The sequence below is a fragment of the Centropristis striata genome, chromosome 19, assembly GCF_030273125.1.
Source record: "Centropristis striata isolate RG_2023a ecotype Rhode Island chromosome 19, C.striata_1.0, whole genome shotgun sequence".
NCBI lineage: Eukaryota > Metazoa > Chordata > Actinopteri > Perciformes > Serranidae > Centropristis > Centropristis striata.
This window is the reverse complement of record NC_081535.1, coordinates 23,246,968-23,265,945: the sequence shown is the minus strand read 5'-3', so window position 1 is coordinate 23,265,945 and position 18,978 is coordinate 23,246,968. Positions and strand designations below refer to the sequence as shown.

Genomic DNA, 18,978 nt, shown 5'->3' with positions numbered 1-18,978 from the left:
CCTGAGACAACACGATGACTACATACCACAGCAGAGTATCTGCCAGTGTCATCTGAAAGGACCATGATGAAGGTCACCTCCGTCTTTCAGTTCGGGGTTCCAGGAAAACACAACAAAATGTGTTTGTGTTTGTGTTTTGGTTTGATTCATTTCTAACTAACCTGAAAAAAGCACACAGCGGTCTTCAATAGCTGCCTTACTGAATGTGTTTACTTATCCTTGACAAATGAAAACACTTCTCGTGTTTTGTATCCAGAGAAATAAAAATGCATTTATGAAATATTTTCCCAAACAATGCAGTGAGCTGCTTTATAAAACAGTGACTTTGAAGAAATATTTACAAAACATGCACATTATTCATTAAGACCACAAGTTTAAGTTTACCCTAAATACACACACACAAAGCCAAGAATAAAATGGGTAAAATGTAATTTGATCAAAGCTCAATTTATAAAAGCTCATACAAAACAATTGGGCCTGAAAATGTATGAACATTACATGTTGTTTGATATTTTATTCATGTGTTGACAGACTTATATTGTATGTGGAGTCAATGTTTACCCTCTGAACCCTGCATTCTGCTGGCAGGTTTAAAAAGCATATTTTCTTAAAAAATATGCCAAAATGACACCATCAATCAGAGCCACAACCTCTAAAAGCAGAAATTATCTTCAATTTTTCACATTTCTGACGGTCCTTGAACAAATCATGTCTGTCGAACACTTCCGTTGAGAATAACAGCCACATCTAAGCTTGAAACAGTGATATTTCATCAAAATCCTTTTATTCTATAGGTCTTGTTTTTAAATCTGCCAAAAATAAACAGGTTGTTCTGGCGCTAACCAGATCCTGTGAAAAACATTAATAGATTATTAGTTATTAATAAGAAAACAGTTACTGTTTTGTTTGTCTTGAGGCAAACACATTTACAACATTTTTTTGTTTACTTTCCTTTGAACCTCATTTTTGAAGACTCAAGACAGGGATTTTTTCAAAAAGTAAAATAAAAACACTAAACAGTCTTGTGGTATATTATTATATATGATATATTTTCAGCAGGATCAAAGGATGGTTTTGTTCATGGGGATATTTACTTTTCTACTGTTTTTAAGTCTTTAGGACTTTCATATTCTAGCAAATACCTTTTCTGGCCATCTATTTAAGAGAAATGTTCACAAATATCCTCATATCAAATAACTTTTAAATTACCATGGAGTATTGATTATTACTTAATCAGACATTGGAGATATAAGCAAATTAACCATTAGAAAAAGGCCCTATTACCAAACATATCCAATTACACAGAACTGCTTTTGTTATAAGTGTTCAAAGGATGAGGTCATGGCAGCACAGATCAGGACGCAGAGCATCGTGAGGATACAGGAAGTGCTACTCACCAGGCTGGTGTTGAGGGAGGGGTCGGACTTTCCGAGGTTCAGGGAACACATACGGACCAGGTTAGAGATCTCAGACGACGGCTGCCATGCTGTCTGGGTCTGCTGGGGGTTGGTGGGAAGCAGAAGGTACTTTCCTGCAGAGCAACAACAGGACGAGGAGGAATTATTACACAAAAGTTCAAGGTTCAAGCTCATTTTTTATCCTATGGGCCACAATTACATCATATAAATCATGATTTTCATGCTTCTGCCAGAAATACTAATAAAATGTCTATGAAAGTAAGGAAGATCAAGGAATAAAATAATATAAAATAAAGTAATATGAATTTAGTAATTGCATTGATAGAGTGTAAATGTAGTGAATTTACATGCATAATGACAGGTAATATATATATATATATATACATTGATGTAAACAGGAATATACAATTGCATAATGAGGTTGATAAAAAAAAGACTATAGACAGAAGTCTACATACAGAGAAGAGGCCAAAAGTAAAGATTAAAAAATAACACAAATTTGTGTCGCAAAAGATAATTTTATTTTTTTCTGCTGTTAGTAGTTTCACAACCCCTCAGAATTATTCTGTGACCCTTTGTAGGGACCTGACCTTTACCTTTAGAACCATCAGACTAAAATACACAACTTTATATCCTGTACAGTGATTATTACAAGCTGCTTACACCTTAATGCGTCCGTTTGAACGATCTAATGATGAGATACACTAAAATATATCTGTCAGAGGAGCTAATTATTCTTTCTAATGATGACTTATATTTCTATTTAGTAATTTCTTTTAAAGGGATGATACATAAGGCATTGTTACATTTAATAAAATGCAACAGATGCGTTGCATGAAGGCTTTCTAGCCATTCATATTTTGCAAACCTCATTGGTAAGGCTTATAAAGAATTAAACAGATAATACAACACTGCAAAACAAGCACAGAGGCTAACACGGGAAGGAACAGAAAATTTCTATGGTGACTATAATAAAATCAATTTAGAACAACAAAAGCAAAAGAAAATGCGTCATAAATTATGTACATTTTGCTAATATCCTGATTTGAATTTAAGAATTCTAGTCACAATAATTATTTATAATATTGTGATTAATGATTGTGATAAACAATGTTATTGTATTGTTTAAGACCAATTTATGCCGCTGATATTATGATAAAATAATAGGATTATAATGAAAGTACACCCTTTCAAATAGCAATTAACTTCTAATTCTTTAGAATATTCACACATAAGTGTGACAAAAATATCAAAACATCCTGAATAAATAAAAGAACAGAACTGAAATGATGTTCTATTTCTAGTGTTTACACCACTGTGTTGTTGTAAACAAGCTGTGCCGTACACAGGGTCACAGCCCCACGCCCCCTAACCCATAATAACACAGAGTACACGGGGACACAGTTCAGCTCAAATGTCACACCAGTAACATAAGATAATCCCGGCTGTCTGCTCCTGTTAGGGGTATAAAGCTGACGGCTTTGACTCTCTGCAGCCAGGCAGGATGTCAAAGTGTTAAATTAGGCCGGCAGGGGAAGAAGCCCATTAAGAGATCACTGACCTCCCAACATTACATAATCAAAGCCCACCACAGAGCCTGATGATGGTGAGTAAACGGACCCTCCTATAACAGAAGTTTTAGCTTCCAGGACTGGCAGCTAGATGGCGATAAATGCAGCTTCCTTCTGCCCTTTTTTAATCCTAAAATATATTAAATAAATAACATGTGAAGTCTCAGCATCTAAATCAGCAGATCTCATTGCACCGCTGGCACTCTGTGGATTGAATAATCATTTGTTGAAGTGTTGTTATCCTTTTTTTTCCCCACACGTGTACATTTCCATTTCCTGTTCAAGTAAACACTCCAGGAGGCAGAGGAGAGGATTAACTCTCTTGGCACAGTGAAGAAAAGGAGAAGATAAGTTGACAGAACTCAGAACATAAAGGCAATATCTCAAGTTCACATGGCTTAAAGCCACACTTCATCAGATGTGTTGAGCTTTTATAAAAGGCAGGTTTATAAATTACATTTACTGTCCTGCGAATAGCTAAACGTTAGAGACATGCAACTGAATTTAGAGTTGCACTTAAAGCAAATGCATTTTTCCTGAAATGATGAAACTCAAATAATAATGAAATATGCAAGTTGGTAAGGTAATAAAGTGCCCCACATTCTTTTTTTTGGCCATTTTAAAAGAGCACTTAAACTTCCTGTATCAAAATATATATTAGAGATATGTCTTATCTTTTGTTTGTATTTAAATTATCCTACATGTTTTCCAACAAATTTCAAACATGGAGAAATCTAGAGATGTTTATCAAGGTGTCTGTTTCATTTGGTCGCCTGTCAGTGGAGTTATAACCCTTCAATGCTCTGATTGGTCGGCTGTACTCCCACCAATGGAAAAAAAAACACTAAGGGGCACAAAACCAGACTCAGACAAGTAAGAAATATGAGAGCCCTTAAATATACAGTACTGTGCATCAATTCCTCTAGGCATTTTTCAAAGCTGCCTAAGACTTCTGCACAGTACTGTTTATCATAAAAACTACATAAAAATGTCTGGAATATATTTTTCTATATCGTTTCTATTACAATGTCGAAAAAAAACAACCCAGCGGCCGAACTGCGTTATGCCAATATGACATAATTTGGAAACATAGCTATATTGTGATATTTATCATTATCAAGATATTAACATTATCTATATCAAGATTTGGGCCACCATCCACTCCAAGTTTAGGGACATTCTGGTGGAATGCAACTGTAAGCGACGTGGGTAGATATGAAGGAAGAAATCAGTACAACACAGTCCGGGTCTGTCTCATAACTTTTTAGTCAGCCTTTTTCAACGCACAGTACATTTCAAGCCCGTCTCATTCCCCCTTCTTCTCTCCTCTTCTCCACATAACCACTACCGCCTGGCTGAACAGTGCCCCCCAGGTCAATAACAGTATACGGTATTTTAACCTTACTGTAAAACACCAGAGCTGTGTTCCGATATCCATACTTCCATGAGTACACTGCAGTGCACCTGCTGAAATCTGCGTACTTAGTAAGTGCGGATCACTTACTAAGTACGCAGATTTCAGCAGGTGCACTGCAAAAAAAGAAAAGTTGGGTGAACTCAAAGTTTCAAGGCAACAAACTTCGATAAAATTTTAAGTTGGACAACTAAACTAAATATTTTAAGTTTTGTTTTGAGTTTGCTCAATTCTGAATTTCTCTGGCAAGATTGTTACGCCGCTATGAGATGTCAGCTAATGTTGTGACCACAATTTTGAGTTAGCATTGATACGCTAATGGCTACTCTTGTAGCTGTAACAAGCAGCGCAGCTAGCATCAGTTAGCCGCTAGCATCAGTTAGCCGCTAGCTTTCGTTAATGACCGAATTTCACAACAAAGAAATAAGAGTTAGCAGAACTATTGTCCCTTGTTTTGAACCCCAACTTAAAGATATAAGTAACAACAACTCACAAACTTGTTTCTGAGCAAACAACTGGCTTCCTTTGTTGTGCTAACTTACATTATTGCCCTTATTGTCAGTAATTTATATTTGCAAGTTTTACCAAATTAAATCACTGTTTTAGGCCAAAAAATACAAGTTGGCTTTTTTGCAGTGTGAGTGTCCAAATCTAATCTCTGTGGTGCACTTCAGGAAATTATGTTCGCGACATCCGCCGCGGCTCGTCAGCCGCCAAAAACATCCCGCTTTGAACAGCGAAAAAATACCCTTCGTGTTGTTTAATCATTGGCTTACTTCTACAATTCTGCAATATGGCTCCATTAATGCAGCAAATCATTTCGGCAGCCATTAAAAAAAATGTTTTTGAGCTTAGCGTCTCTGCCTGGCTCCACCTCTTCCGCTACATAGACAAGTTGGCGGCCGTTGAGGGCGCAAAGTGTACATCGTTGCACACTCAGCGTTTTGACCGTTATGAGGGCACCATCCGGGCCGCGATCGGAATCGGAACACCCTGCGTAGTCAAACTAAGTATAGTAAGTACGGGAAGTATGGGAAAGAACATAATGTTTCCGTCACAGAATTATTAACATATCCTATTTTCAATCTTACATAACTAAGGATTTATATTTCCAAGTATTTGTGTAACTTTATACTTCTACTCCACTACATTTAGAGGCAATTATTGTACTTTTTACTTTACTACATTTAGCCAACAGCTTTACTATTCAGGTAATTTGGGACATTTGACTTAATTAAACCTCATTACAGTGTAATAAGTAGTTAAAGTAGCCCTACCTTGAGAAAATTGAAACACTGCTTATATAAATGCATCAGTAATAATAATAATACAATATATTTGAAATATATAACAATCTGGGTGGGGACATTCTGCATAACGAGTACTTTTGATACTTGAAGTACATTTTGATGCTGGTACTTTTGTACTTTTATTTATGTAAGGAATAAGAATACTTTTTCCACCACTGCAACATCTCTGATTTGAATACAAATGAAGGCCCTTCTTGCATTTCAGTCAGTGTCTCTGTCTCCACTCACTGTCCTGTCTGTACTGTCAACTCTCAGCTAAAGACATGAAATGCCTCCAAAAAACACTTCGAAATAAATAAAGCTATAGTAGTTTGGCTTTGTACTTAAACGGAGGTAACACTGCCGCCGTTCATTGCAGCCATAAGTCATTTCTCACTCCTCTGCAGATGACACACGTCAAAAATAAATAAATCTGCTAAAAAAAAAATCTGTCTCAGACCTAATAATGAGGCTCACTTCTGGACCTGGATCCGACATATACTGTGCTACAGTTACATTCACCGTCATAAAACCCAGAGGATTGAGGAGAGACCAAACAGGATGAGGAGGGAAAACCTTCCTTCCTTACTGGCATAAGCCTTCCTCACTAAAGCACATCACATCCCGGCATAAAGGAAATCTCTCTTCAGGCACCAGTCAACATTTTTAGAAAGGCGGGAGGTATATTTCGAGGGATAGTTTTTTTTTCCTTTTTACATTCAACGCAGGTATTTGCAAGGTCAGACTACTCTGTTCCAGACCTTTTGCAGATGCCCCTGTTTCAAAGCAGAGCTCTGCTGCATGAATCATGATGTGTAAAATAAACAAACAAATCAGAAGTCTCAACACACACCGTCACTGCTCTGCTGGGTTCATCAGCTGGACATTTTATTTAAAATAAATAAATAAAGTAATCTATGCTCACTCATCCTGGCAGGCTCAAAATCACTCCTGTTTTAAATATAATATAAAGAGACAGAAGTTCTTTTATTCCAACATAAAGATTTGATTGTATTAGTTTTGGACCACACACTTACTCTCCTTTTCATGTTAAATATTAAAACGTACATAGCCTTTTATTTACTTTTTTATTCATCCCATACATCTTTTCCTTTTTCTTATCACATTTGTGAAAAATTATTGAATACTTTTTTTACTTTTATTTGACTTACGTCTTAATTTTTATTATTATTTTCACCATATCCCAACACTTCATCATACTACAGTCACCTTATTGTTTATTATATAATTTAATTTTTATTGTTCATGACTAGTTTATTTTTATTGTTTCATTATTTCATATTTATCTTATTTGCTTTTATTTGACTTGTCTTCAATTGTATTATTATTATTATTATTATTATTATTATTAATTTACTACTATCATTATTATTATTATTATTATCACCATATTCCAAAAGTTCTTTGTACTATTGTCACCTAATCCTTTTTTAAATAATTTAATTTTTATATAATTTATTTTCTATTGTTTAGTTGACACACTTCTCTTCTCACATTGCATTATATTGTTGACCGTGTTGTACTGTATGACATGTTTGATTCAGCCTCAACGTGCCTATAAATTCAGACTGTTTAACTGTAAATTTTGATCTCTCGATAATAAATTATTGTATTATTAATCAAATTAAAACATGTCTAACCATGCCAGTTTCTGCCCTCAGGTTCTGTGCCAGCTGCAAGCATGGACTAGCTATACTGTAAAAACAATAACATTGTGTTGAAATCAATACCAGGAAGAAAACATGCTCATGTTGCTTAAATGGCACAATCAGGTTAATGGAAGCTGACTGGCTTCGGGTTAATGTTTGTTTATCCAACTTATTTTTTATATAGACTGATTATTAAAAGGGCAATGCATTCATTCAAAGCTGCATCTGATGAAAACACAATGTTTCGTTAACTGTGAAAAGGTCAACATTTAAATCAGTGAGGTGAAAGTCCTCCATATTTACCTCACAGAGAAAAATGAGCTGAAACAGACAATCAGTCTGAGGTCTGAATGGAAGCGAACAAGGCTTCAGGCAGAATAACAGAGCTGTGTGCCTGTAATTGTCCAGAGAGAGGAATTTATCTAGTCTCATGTGAGCCAGACACCCACTCCTCCACCCAGAGGCACAAATATACTGTATATGTATCAGTTTTTATATCAGTAAAGCTCTTCTCTTTCCTAATTTGTCCAACTGTTACAGATCCCTTGTTACTTGAACTTGGACATAAATTGGATATGAAGTTTTTTCTTGAATCCTTGAGAAATAATATAGTAATTTCAACAGGAAATACTAAATTTGGTAAGGTAGTTTGTATTCACAAAGTCTACTCTGCAGGATTTGCTTCAGACCTTCCAACTCAAATCACAAATCCTCACACGCAGAAATTTACAATTTCAGGGGGATTGCTCTGTGCTGACTTTACACATTCCTCATCACAGGAAAACACTCTGCTTTATTATGGGAGCAGTAGCACACACAAAAAGTAAACCAAGTAAGCAATAAACTTGTTAGCTCATGTATTCTTCCTTAAGAGAGGCTATAAAAACTGTAGAATTTTAAACCACAGTCCACACTTCAGCTCATCAAGTATGGACAACATTAAATACATAATAGTATTGCATACAGGGGATGTGGGCTTAGGGTTGCATATAGAACTAGAAAATTTCCTCTGGGGAAATTCTGAAAGGGCCACAGGGGCTACTGCCGGTGTGTGTACACTATGATGAGACTCTTCAGAGATTTCAACCTATGCCCTTTAACCTCAAAGTGTGTGTGTGTGTGTGTGTGTGTGTGTGTGTGTGTGTGCGCGTGTGCGTGTGTGTGTGTAATTAAAATCACATAAAGTTACCTGTGTGTGTGTGTGTGCGCGCGCATGCATGTGTGTTTGAAGCATGTGTATGCATGTGTGAAGAGTGTGAGCGCTTACGCGCGTGTGTGTGTGTGTATCTGTAACTGTAATCACATCAAAGATCAAAGGCAATCAGATCAAAGCAATCAACAGAATTAACTGACACCTGACAGTGACAGCAGCCGGTGGACAGAGGTCCAGAGGTGGACTGGAATTTCTGGCCTCGAACAGAAAGCATTTTTGGCAAAACCATAATACCTATCATTGATCTGACTTCACTTTGAGCGTCCTGAGTTCTTCCTGAACGTCTACATATGTTTGTTTTTTTTAAGAAAAATGAAAAAATAGCTTATATATATGTTCCTTATTTGTTTATATGTGGCCAATAATAACAACCGAACAGTGCTTCGCGGCTGTCATCAATAAGTGGTGCCGTTGAGTAAATCTAACATACTCCTCCAGCTCAACGTTTGACTCCACCCACCTCAACGTCCATTGAGCTCCGCCCCGAACTGCAGGCTGCAGCCAGAGTTACTTGGTCCAATCAGCGACGATTCATGTCACCCGAAAGTACCTACCTTTTCCGATTTGGTTAATGTCGTTGTCGTTTCTGTTTTGCTGTTGTGTTTTTTGATTTGTTGTTGTGTTTTTTGATTTGTTGTTGTGTTTTTTGATTTGTCGTTGTTTTTTGATTTGCTGTTGTGTTTTTTGATTTGCCGTTGTGTTTTTTGATTTGTTGTTGTGTTTTCTGTTTTGTTGTTGTGTTTTTTGATTTGCCGTTGTTTTTTAGGGCCTCGGGGCAATCGCACCGAGCACTGGTCCCATACAGCAATAATGACAAAATTTTGCATTGAAATGAATGGAACGGCCGAAAAAAAATGAGCGAAAAAGAACAATAATTGGAGATTTTTAAACGTCTACTTCTCCGGCATAATTTCACCTAGAGACTCCATCTAAACTTTAAACAGCAGACACAAGTCTTGTGTATCGGTGTATTAATCCACATTTCGATAGGTCATATAGTTTTTTATCAATCCCTGTTCAATGACCATGATCATTTTTGGAGAAATTCTGAGATTATAATGGGTGTGTATTGCACGGAATGTTCGTGTCAGAGTGTGTGATGTCATCGATCAGAGTGTAGAGGGAGAGGTAAAACTGTCAAAAAATAAATTTTAAAACTGCGCTCCAGGCTGCAAATTCCACTCTACAGAAATAATTTATACATAGAAACTTAGGAAAATTTGTCTTCTCACTCACAATCCTCTGGTAAAGCTGTCAGAGTTATAGTTTGGGCGTAAGATGCAGAGATGATCCACCAACACCACCAACAGCCTCATTGGCTCCCATATTAAAAACGCAGGAAGATTTCGGAAAAAGTGAGATTTTAAAGTTTTTTTTAAGATCGCTCTAACAAGGCAAAACATATGTAGATGTTCAGGAAGAACTCAGGACGCTCAAAGTGAAGTCGGATCAATGATAGGTATTATGGTTTTGCCAAAAATGCTTTCTGTTCGAGGCCAGAAATTCCAGTCCACCTCTGGACCTCTGTCCACCTCTGGCTGCTGTCACTGTAACAGGTGTCAGTTAATTCTGTTGATTGCTTTGATCTGATTGCCTTTGATCTTTGATGTGATTACAGTTACAGATACCCACACACACACATGCACGTAAGCGCTCACACTCCTCACACATGCATACACATGCTTCAAACACACATGCGCGCGCACCAAGTGGCAAGCTCCGGTCTGGAGCTGAGAAGCCTATGCGGAAGTACCAAAAACTGCAATTCATCGACTCGCCGCTTGAGGCAGGCTGCAGAAGGGAGCAAGTAAGATTGACTCTCATGTTAAAATGTCCGATTTCACACTAGAAATAAACATGTTTACAGCCTGGTTCAAACGATGCCTCTACTCTCAAAAGCAGATTTCCGCTTTCATGACAACTCTGAGGGGGGTGAATTATTTTATATCTCACTAGTTTAAGTTTCGAAAATTCTGCATAATGAAGCAGTCCCCGTTCTGAGTGACAGGTGACGTAGCGGTCGGCACTAGCCGCTAGCTGTCTGTAGCTACTAGCGCCGTGGCTAATTCACTGGAAACTTTCCCTGTCGGCTGTCGGAGAGTTTTACAGGCAAACATCGGACTATTAACACCACCTGCTGTGTGGTGAGCTGTACCTCTGCTCCACAAGAAGCCCAGGCTCCAGCTGTTGGTGAGTGTTATTCTCGTTTTATTTTATTTATAAATTATCATTTATTAGCGTTTACAGTAGTTTGTTAGCCAGCTAATGCTGCCTTCGATGCTAACGGGAGTGAAGTAAAGAAGATATTATTAAACCGGTATGGTGACTGAAGTCATAAGTAATACAGAGGTGTTATAATTTATTTTTGTAATACTTGGAATCAAACACAGCGTCTGTGTGTTTGGAAAATAAAGCTTCACCATGTTAGTATGGTAACATGCTATGTTATGAAATGATGACTAAACTTACCATTGCATCAAGCTAACGCTACACTCGGCCCAATTTAACGTGTTCATCTGTGTGTAATTACAATAATATCTGTGTAATTATAAAGCATCACATTTAAGCATGGTTCAGAAATAACGGAGTTTGTTATCAAGACTCAGACTGTGAAATATTCGTTAACGTAAAATTTGGTGGCGCAGGACCCCAGACTTTATCTTTTTTATTTAATATCAGTATCAAAGCAGGCATTTTAATATGAAAACACTCCAGAAACTGACTGATTGTGATCGACTTTAGTTAACACATAACGTTAAGTCTGAATTTCAGGAGGAACTGTGCAAAGCATGATAACGTTTACTAACAGGCTACATTGAGAGTAGTTAATACTGTTGAATGTGTTTCGTTATCCTAAACAATAATCAGTATATTAAAACTGAAATTAAAATACAGCCTGTCCTTTGTAACACATATTTTACGTACATCTCTATTTGTCAATGTAAAGTTTTCCTCTGCAGGTGATGCAGACAAGGTGGACCTCGATGCTCCACCTGAGACAACTGGACTCAAACACGTCAACAACTTATCAATATCTGAGGTTACCTATTGATGTTTTTATGTATGTGTAGTTTGACTTAAATATTTTGCTGCTGTCGTGTTTTTACGTTATTGCATTAAATCATATTATTAAAAGCACCCATTTATCAGCTTCCTGATTGTATTCTCACATTTTTAAAATTAGACATATATCACCTGGAATAAGAGTTGAACATAAATGCTTAATGTTTTATCTGTGTTGTATTATATCAGATATTTTAAATCTAACATTTTCACACAGCAATAAAGACAACGTTAGCTCAAATGTAAATATAATTTATTGAAATGCATAAAAAACAAAAAGGTGGACAATATTTAAGTCTACAAAAGTTCTCCATGATGGTGAGCAGCTTGACCTGCTGACCTCCCCCATGCTGCTGCTGCCATCACAGTGGAAGAAGAAGACATCTGGGCAGCTCTTCCTCAAAGAAGAGGAGAAGGTCTTTCCACCACAGTTCACCAGCAGACACTGATGTCCAGCAGCTCACTGGACACAGAGCTGTCACCAATGCTTCACACCGACAAAATAAATATGAGAGTAAAATAAATAAGGAAAATAAATGAGAGTATTAAATGCTTCAGGTAAAAAAAAAAATAAAAAGCTATGAAGAGTGCCTACATAATGTTGAAAACACTAGGATTTGAAGGATAAAATGGAAGAAGGGATCCACACCTCAAAAATATAAAACATTATTCAAATTAATTTATTTTGTAGTCCTTTGAAGACAGATAATGTGATCATAATGTCAGCCATCTAAAGTCAAGTTACCAAGACTGGAAGTTCAATTTATTGACAAATGTACTGAAATAAGTAAATATAAATATAAAATGGCCTTTCTGTCTTAACTGATATTCCAGATAATAATCCCAGACAGTCAGTGTCACATCATAAAGGTAAATGCATACTGTTTAATAGCGCTGTGGAGGATTATCATTTTACACGTTAACCGATACGCCCTGACACATCTACACTGAGAAACAACTCGCAGATTTACTAATGTAATAAGTTTGTTTTAATCATACCTGAGTAGAAGTTATTAATAAGCAACATTACTACTACTAACCTAATTACATATCACTCAGCTCATAGTTTAATCAAGGGTCATCCAAAATAAACAACTTCTAGCTAAAGTAAAATTAAATTAAAATTCAGGTTAACATGTTTGCCTCATCTAAGTATCCGTAAACGTTATGTTTATTCAAGGTAAAACTGGCGACATTACTGCAAGTCTTGACAAAACCGGTATTTCAAATTACCCTAATTATATATCTAAAACAAGTTGAAGTTGCTGTGGTAAAGTTTTAGAGTAACTTACCGTGAGTTAAGCAGTGTAAGCTGGGACACCAACAGACGGGAACATCACGGCAATGTTAGTCAACGAGCCGGCCGGCTGCTGTCCGTCCCGGTGTAGCATGTAGCCTAGCTTGTTGGCTCCGGTAGCCTCTGCTAGCTTGGTAGCTTCAAGCTAAGTGGGCGTGTTTCAGCCGCCTCAGCTGCAGTTCTATGTCCATTTATGCCGTTGTGATTTGCACTTCAGGGCCACCGTACTCTGGCGATGATGTCACACACTCTGACACACCCATTATAATCTCAGAATTTCTCCAAAAATGATCATGGTCATTGAACAGGAATTGATAAAAAACTATATGACCTATCGAAATGTGGATTAATACACAAATACACAAGACTTGTGTCTACTGTTTAAAGTTTAAATGGAGTCTCTAGGTGAAATTATGCCGGAGAAGTAGACGTTTAAAAATTTCCAATTACTGTTCTTTTTCGCTCATTTTCTTTCGGCCGTCCCATTCATTTCAATGCAAAATTTTGGGCAGTTTTACACGACTTACGTCGCGAAAAATTCGTATTCTGTAGAGAAAAGTAATAGCACACCGATCCCGATCAAACCGCACGTTTTGATATATAATTTGTCCTGTAACTCTTCAAGTTGTAGGACTAGTAGCGGGACGAAATTGCGTCCGGAAGAGGAAGAAGAAAAAATCCACAGTATAACAGTAGTTATTGCTGTATGGGACCAGTGCTCGCTGCGATTGCCCCGAGGCCCTAATTATAGCTCAATTATGCCAAGAGTCGCTACAACAAATTTACCTGCAACAAATAAAAATACATTGTGCAGTTTATGATTACCAGCCAGATAGTTTGGAATGCATGTTTTCCAAAAAAAAAAAAAAAAGCCAAAATTAAATCATTATTGGCCAAAAACTGTAAAAACAGAAATACTTGTTGGATTTTCAAATTTTCATAATTCTTAAATGAATCATGTGTGACAAACACTTTTGGCAGGAAAAGTGACGAAATCCAAGCTTTAAAAAATTGTGATAATTCATAATTTTCCCAAAAATAAATAATTTGCACTAACCAAATTCTTTAAAAAAAACAAACATGAAATTCTTCACTCCTCAGCAACACTGTGAAGCCATAAGTGACTTGGCTGAGGGCAACAGTCTGTTTGCACAGAGCAGAGAGGACAAGAGAGGTCGCAAAAATGTAAATAGTTAATTAGATAGATACTTTATTAGTCCTGTAAGGGAAATTGTTGGAATATGGATAGCATGGGGAGACCCCATTTTTCCTAATAAGGATAATTTTTGAAAAATAAATTTAAGAAATTCAAATTGCATTTGTTTTGATTTTTTATGATTTACAGCATTATTACTGCGTTATATTGCACAGAAAACATTTGTGAGTTCTCTCTACTTCTTGCCCTGATTTTGCTGCAGGACTTATAGGAATATTGCATTACAAAACAAGTGAGTCAAATGTGGTGGGAGCAAAAAAAAAAAAAAGCAAACATCCTGAAATTGCTTGGGGTTCAGAGGGTTAAAGCCCCAGAAAACACAATTTATAGAGGTACTTTCAAGTATTGTTGCATGACAAATATGAAATATCTATGACTAAATAAGAGGTTGGAGTTGAAGTTTAGGGGAAAGAAAAATATTTAGTTATTTTTCCTCAAGAACCACATATCTTAAACATGATAACAGCAAAACCCAACAGCTGTCATCTAATTTTGATTCAAATGTTTCTAAATCCTGATCGGTTCTCTGAAGTACGTGACACCACCCTTTTTCAACGGTGTCCCATCCCCTTTAAACTAGCAAGAAGAGTGCTGACAAAACACCCTGAGAAGATGAGAAATCTTTCATGTGAAAGAATCAAAACTGTTGACTCTTTGGCAGTAAAGTATGTGTTCCTGCATCAATCACAGAGTTCACTTATTGAGGAAATGTGTATTTCAGCGCCTTTAAATTTGCAGCAAATGTTGTGATGGAAAAAATATGATCTTAAAATGATGCTTTGCAGATCTGGAGACCTGTAAAAGACATTTGGGTCACATCTCTCCTGCAGATGATGATGCAATCCTGTTGGCTTTATCAAACAGCACTTTTGAATTGTTTGCTGCCAAGTGTGACTGTCATTGTTGCTTTCTTCTCGGAGCCAGGTTTAAGTGACAGATGGCGAGTGTTTATCACAACTTGCTTGCAACTGAAAACAGTCATACATTCTGTGTGGAGTTTTTACTTCAAAGCATGTCTTTGGGGAACTGTTTTCTCCAAAGCGAGTAGGAAACACTGAAAACTGTTCAAAGCAGGTTCTGTGGATCATCCAGATTATTCCGAGTTACCAAGGCAGTTTATGGAAATACATTTTGCAAGTCATGAGGCACACATCTGTGAGATCCCAAAACTAAAAATAAAACATAAAACTTCATGGCTGGATGCCACTAAAGGTAAAAGGTAAATCGGTTTTTGATTTAGGTGAAATCATTCTTTAGACCCGTTAAGGTGTAATAATTCCCCATTAAAGGAGCATCTAAGTGATAGATGGTCGTTAGTTTGTGGTCATTAATGAGAAAATGATTAACATGAACCATTTTTCTCCCTCTGGCGTCGACTGCTACAGATTAATCTTCAAGCTATATGAAAGTGGAAACAACATGTAAAGGTGAGTGAGTTATAGGATGAGTAAAGACAAGTCAGGCTGTACAGGAGTTCCTCTGTGAACAGCAGGATAATAATTTACTGATGTGAACTGTTCTCACAAGTTTGATAAAAAATGTTTTAAACGCCACATAATAAAACGTTATCAAGAATTTGACCTGTGGCCAGTTAAAACCACATTTAGTGACGCTCTTATGTCATACATTTTATAAGCAAAGATCAGCAAGATCTCCAACCTAAAGGACCGTTAGGTCGTTTGTCAATACCACCCATAACGACGCATATGAGCGTTTGTCAAAATGTGCATTTCGTGACTCACAAAAAATGACTTTTCGTGACTTTTTTAAAAATAGCACACACGTCATCATACATACACATAAGGTTTGCGGTTGTAAAAAAGGCTGCTTCTGTGAATTTAGACTGCAAAATTACTGAGCTAGGTTTAAGGCAAAAGAATCCTGGTTAGGCGTAATAACGTCCCTGGTAACTCTGGTATAACTACCTGGTATAAAAAAAACCCAGTTGAAGGGTCGTCCAAAGCATGCAAAACCAAAAGGTGGCAATATACCCAGAACCTAAAACATTGTTGGCCAATCAGAAGCCTGGAAAAAACTATTACTGGAGGGCTATCAAGCTGCATTGCTGCTTATTCTTCATCTCTTTTTAGTGTTGTTGGTAGACCTAGGCATCCGAGGCAACAGCCCCAAGTGTTTGTAGAATAGAGGCAGACTTCTCAGACCTTTTTACGAAGAGGTAAAGAGGCTGTGCTACTCCCACAAGAGCTGCCAAGATAACTTTGAGCAGCAAATCGCTAAAATGACTGGAAGTATCCAGAGCTGTTTGTAAAACATTTGGGGCTGTAGCCTTAGAAGTCAAAGTCTAACGACACTGCTGTCTCCGCTCCTCAATTTAGTGGAAGAGTAAGGTAACATTTATGTGTAAATATGTAAAAAGTCCTGTTAGCAAGGTCAGAACCAGCACAATTTCCGCACCAGCAGCCATCACACTAAGGAGATAACAGCAAAATTTCTGACCTTGCAAGCCAAAAACTGTATATGGACATCATGGCCCTACACCCTTTAAAGAAGCTCAGTTTTGGGGGAGTTAACACACAGTTTGCATGCAGACAAAAGACCAAAAAATACCTGTGTGTGTGTGTGTGTGTGTGTGTGTGTGTGTGTGTGTGTGTGTGTGTGTGTGTGTGTGTGTGTGTGTGTGTGTGTGTGTGTGTGTGTGTGTGTGTGTGTGTGCACCAGGCATGAAGCAGCCCAAACATAAAATGTGCAGACCATACATGAACTTGTTACCTGTGAGGCCGCCCCCGAGGCTCCGTCTTCTGACATGTTTTCCATCCTCACTGAGATGACGCTTAAATTTAAGAGCGGGACTTAATCCATGAGTCAGCTCGGGGTTACTGGACTTCCTGAGGTATGTGGAGGGAGGGTAGAGGATGTTGTCCAACTGAAGGAAAAGGTAGAAAACAATCAGTAGGTTAAAAAAAGAATACATTTAATATTAATAGAAGTTGATGCTATGAATTAGACACAGTATGTTGGGTTTTTGGGAATGGAAAGTTTCATACTTTAATGTAATGCAGGTGTCTTGTCGATATATTTTTTGTCTTGTCAGAAATGCATAATGTTACTACAGCATTTGTGTCAATTTAAACATATCTTAAATTGCCTCAATAGTCATAGCATTAGAAAACAATCATTCCAGGGGTGGAAATTAGGGATGTAATGATTACCAGTATGACGATAAACCGTGGTTAGTACTACCGTTTCAAAATTTAATTATCGTTAAAACCGTGATCACGGTGATGCTGCTCATTTCCTGGAGAAGCAGCAACACCTGAACGGCACTCGCTCAGAAGCAGCTGTGCATGCCCAGTTTGCACTGTCTGCTCGCAAGCAGGTTTTCTTCAACAAACTCTGAGTTTCTTTCTGTCTCCGCCCTCTTTAAGAGACAGACACGCCGTTTTATTTTCCTCACTGTACAAGGTGCCAACTTGCACAATTTTCACATCTAGTTTTATTTATTTATGGTATTATTTTAATGTTTCTGCCACATTACTTTGTTTAAAATGGTAGTGTTGCTTTCATATGCACATTTGAGTTCTATATAAGGTACATAAAACAGTGCGTTTTCCTACTGTGCAGATCTAGTCTTGAGAAGTGAATGTAAAGAAAATAATTACATTTCTTTTAATAAAACTTGGTTAAAAGATTTCAGTGTGTGTGTGTGTGTTCAGTACTTTTTTAACATTTTGAAATTCAAATTTAACAATACTGTGATAATATTGATAACAGTGATCATTTGGTCACAATAACCGTGATAAATTTTCATATCGTTACATCTCTAGTGGAAATCTCTAATCTCTAAAAATACAACTGCAATCGGTTCAGCCGTAAGGAACGTGTCGTCATGTTGCATTGAGACATGCATCCCAGAAGGTGTTTTTTTCTCCAACCTCTAATTAATGCTTAAAATAAGGTTTGTTTACCAGTTTACCAGGCACAAACTAAAAAATTGTCACAAGGAGCCAGTATAAGTAAGACATTTTGACTTGTCTGTAGTGTTTGAACTTGTTAGGCCAGTCAAATGCAAATTAGACTTTTCACAAAAATAAAGACTGTCTTAGGTTAAAAGATAACCAATCTACCCAGACTAACATAGAATTAATGATTTAAATAGATTCAGACAGTGCAACAGAAAAAAGAAAAAAGAAAAAATAATCAAAACTGTGTAAAGTGAGTTCACAGAGAGCTGCTGATTCAGCAAATATGTTTTTCCGCATCTTTAAGTTTGCAGCAAATGTTGTGATAAAGAAATATGATCTTAAAATGATGTTTTACAGATCTTGAGGGTTTCCAGACCTGTAAAACACATTTGGGTCACATCTTCGCTGCAGATGATGATGTAATCCTGGTTGACTTCATCAACCATCGCTTTTGTTTGGTTTGTAGATACTGTATGTGTGTTCCTAATGTACGTAACCTTTAGTGAAATTAGCGACAGTAAAGATAAATCAGGCGGTAAAATATACAAATAAAGTGGTGAAGCATCAGTGACTTATAAACTCATCAACCTAGTCGTCAATGGCTGAGTTCACAAGTACACAGCTTGCTTTTTTTTAAAACTGTTTTTTCCATGCAAACAATAAAAATAACCCCAAAACACAGTTGAAACGTTGTCCAGAGCATGCCAAACCAAAAGGTGGAAATATACCATAAACTTAAAGCCATGTTGGCCAATCAGAAGACTGAAAAAAGGAATTGCTGGAAAGCATCGTCATATTGTTTCATAAAGATTAGAAAGGAATTGAATGCATTTTTTAAAATCTGTTTTTCATGTAAATATAATTATAATGTAATTATTCTTGTAATACATACATCCATATGTAA

At 36.9% G+C, this 18,978-nt stretch overlaps 1 protein-coding gene across 1 annotated transcript in view; it reads right to left on the bottom strand.

The window, feature by feature from the left end:
* Nucleotides 1-18,978, bottom strand: part of mast4 (microtubule associated serine/threonine kinase family member 4) — a 139,017-nt gene that overhangs the window by 92,007 nt on the left and 28,032 nt on the right. The window contains exons 2-3 of the mRNA XM_059358712.1: nucleotides 16,882-17,035; nucleotides 1,398-1,531 (exon numbers count right to left, since the gene is read on the bottom strand). Of these exons, the coding sequence (XP_059214695.1) occupies nucleotides 1,398-1,531; nucleotides 16,882-17,035 (288 nt within the window). The remainder of the gene's footprint in view (nucleotides 1-1,397; nucleotides 1,532-16,881; nucleotides 17,036-18,978) is intronic.